This window comes from Tupaia chinensis, unplaced genomic scaffold (assembly GCF_000334495.1).
Source record: "Tupaia chinensis unplaced genomic scaffold, TupChi_1.0 Scaffold141213_1, whole genome shotgun sequence".
Taxonomy (NCBI): Eukaryota; Metazoa; Chordata; class Mammalia; order Scandentia; family Tupaiidae; genus Tupaia; species Tupaia belangeri.
This window is the reverse complement of record NW_006201076.1, coordinates 1-1,044: the sequence shown is the minus strand read 5'-3', so window position 1 is coordinate 1,044 and position 1,044 is coordinate 1. Positions and strand designations below refer to the sequence as shown.

General features: G+C 51.8%; 2 protein-coding genes across 2 annotated transcripts; both read left to right on the top strand.

The window, feature by feature from the left end:
* The first annotated feature begins 41 nt into the window (after nucleotides 1-41).
* Nucleotides 42-389, top strand: PYURF (PIGY upstream open reading frame). The gene is given in 1 exon segment (XM_006172169.1): nucleotides 42-389. A coding segment is annotated over 1 exon segment (336 nt). The 3' UTR covers nucleotides 378-389.
* A 74-nt stretch (nucleotides 390-463) lies between these two features.
* LOC102482771 (phosphatidylinositol N-acetylglucosaminyltransferase subunit Y) lies at nucleotides 464-727 on the top strand. The gene has a single exon (XM_006162951.3). The coding sequence runs from the start codon at nucleotides 466-468 to the stop codon at nucleotides 679-681; it is 216 nt and encodes a 71-aa protein (XP_006163013.1). The 5' UTR covers nucleotides 464-465; the 3' UTR covers nucleotides 682-727.
* The last annotated feature ends 317 nt before the right edge of the window (nucleotides 728-1,044 follow it).

Below are 1,044 nucleotides of genomic sequence, written 5' to 3'. Positions count from 1 at the left end.
CCGGTGGCTTAAAACTCACGCTGGGCTCGGGCTGCTGGACCATGTTGAACAGAGCCTGTGGCCGGCTCGCGTTGCTGCAGGGGACACGCGCGGCGCAGCCCGCTGTAGGAGCTTGCATGCTGCGGGGACCAGGTACTCGGCCTACCTGAGCGAGAGGGCAGAGAAGTCGGCCCCGCACCTTCAACCTGGCGCTGCTGGAGTTCCTGGTGTGCCCGCTCTCCAAGAAGCCACTCCGATATGAAGCAACAACAAATGAATTGATTAACAAAGATTTGGGAATAACCTATCCAATCACTGATGGGATTCCTAACATGATACCACAGGCAGCCAGGACAACACATCAAAATAAGAAGCAAGAAGAAACAGAGCAGCACTAGCTTATAATTACACACACAACAGCAGCTCGATTTCCTGAAAATCAAGTACCTTTCAGCACAGGTCGCGGGTAACAAGTGGAGGAGAAGGATGTTTCTGTCTCTCCCTACGCTGACTATTCTTATTCCACTGGTCTCTGTAGCGGGGCTGTTCTACTCGGCCTCTGTGGAGGAAAACTTCCTGCAGGGCTGCACAAGCACAGCCAGCCTCTGCTTCTACAATCTGCTCCTGCCAATCACCATCGCCCTGTATGTGTTCTTCCACCTTTGGACTAGGATGGGTATTAAACTCTTCCGGCATAATTAATTCAACCAGAGCCAGGATGGTGTATATGTCAGTGATAGGTTTGGGGCATCTTTCTTTTTTTTTTTTTTTTTTGGAGAGTTTTTTTCGTTATAGGGCACATGCGCTCGCCAGACAGAGAGAAACATAGAGACAGAAAGCGAGAAATCACCCCCCAGGGGGGATGGCCATGCCACAATCCCTTCTCCTCCATTGTCCTCTCAGGATCTTGGGCACGCACACACACGTGCCCGGCGTGAGGTTCAAGCCACCAGGTCTGTGATGCGAACAGGGTCGACTACGTGGGAGGCCAGCGACATAGCCATTACACTAACTGCTGGTTACCAGGGCATCTTTCTTTGACAGCTCAAGTAGAGGGGAATACTG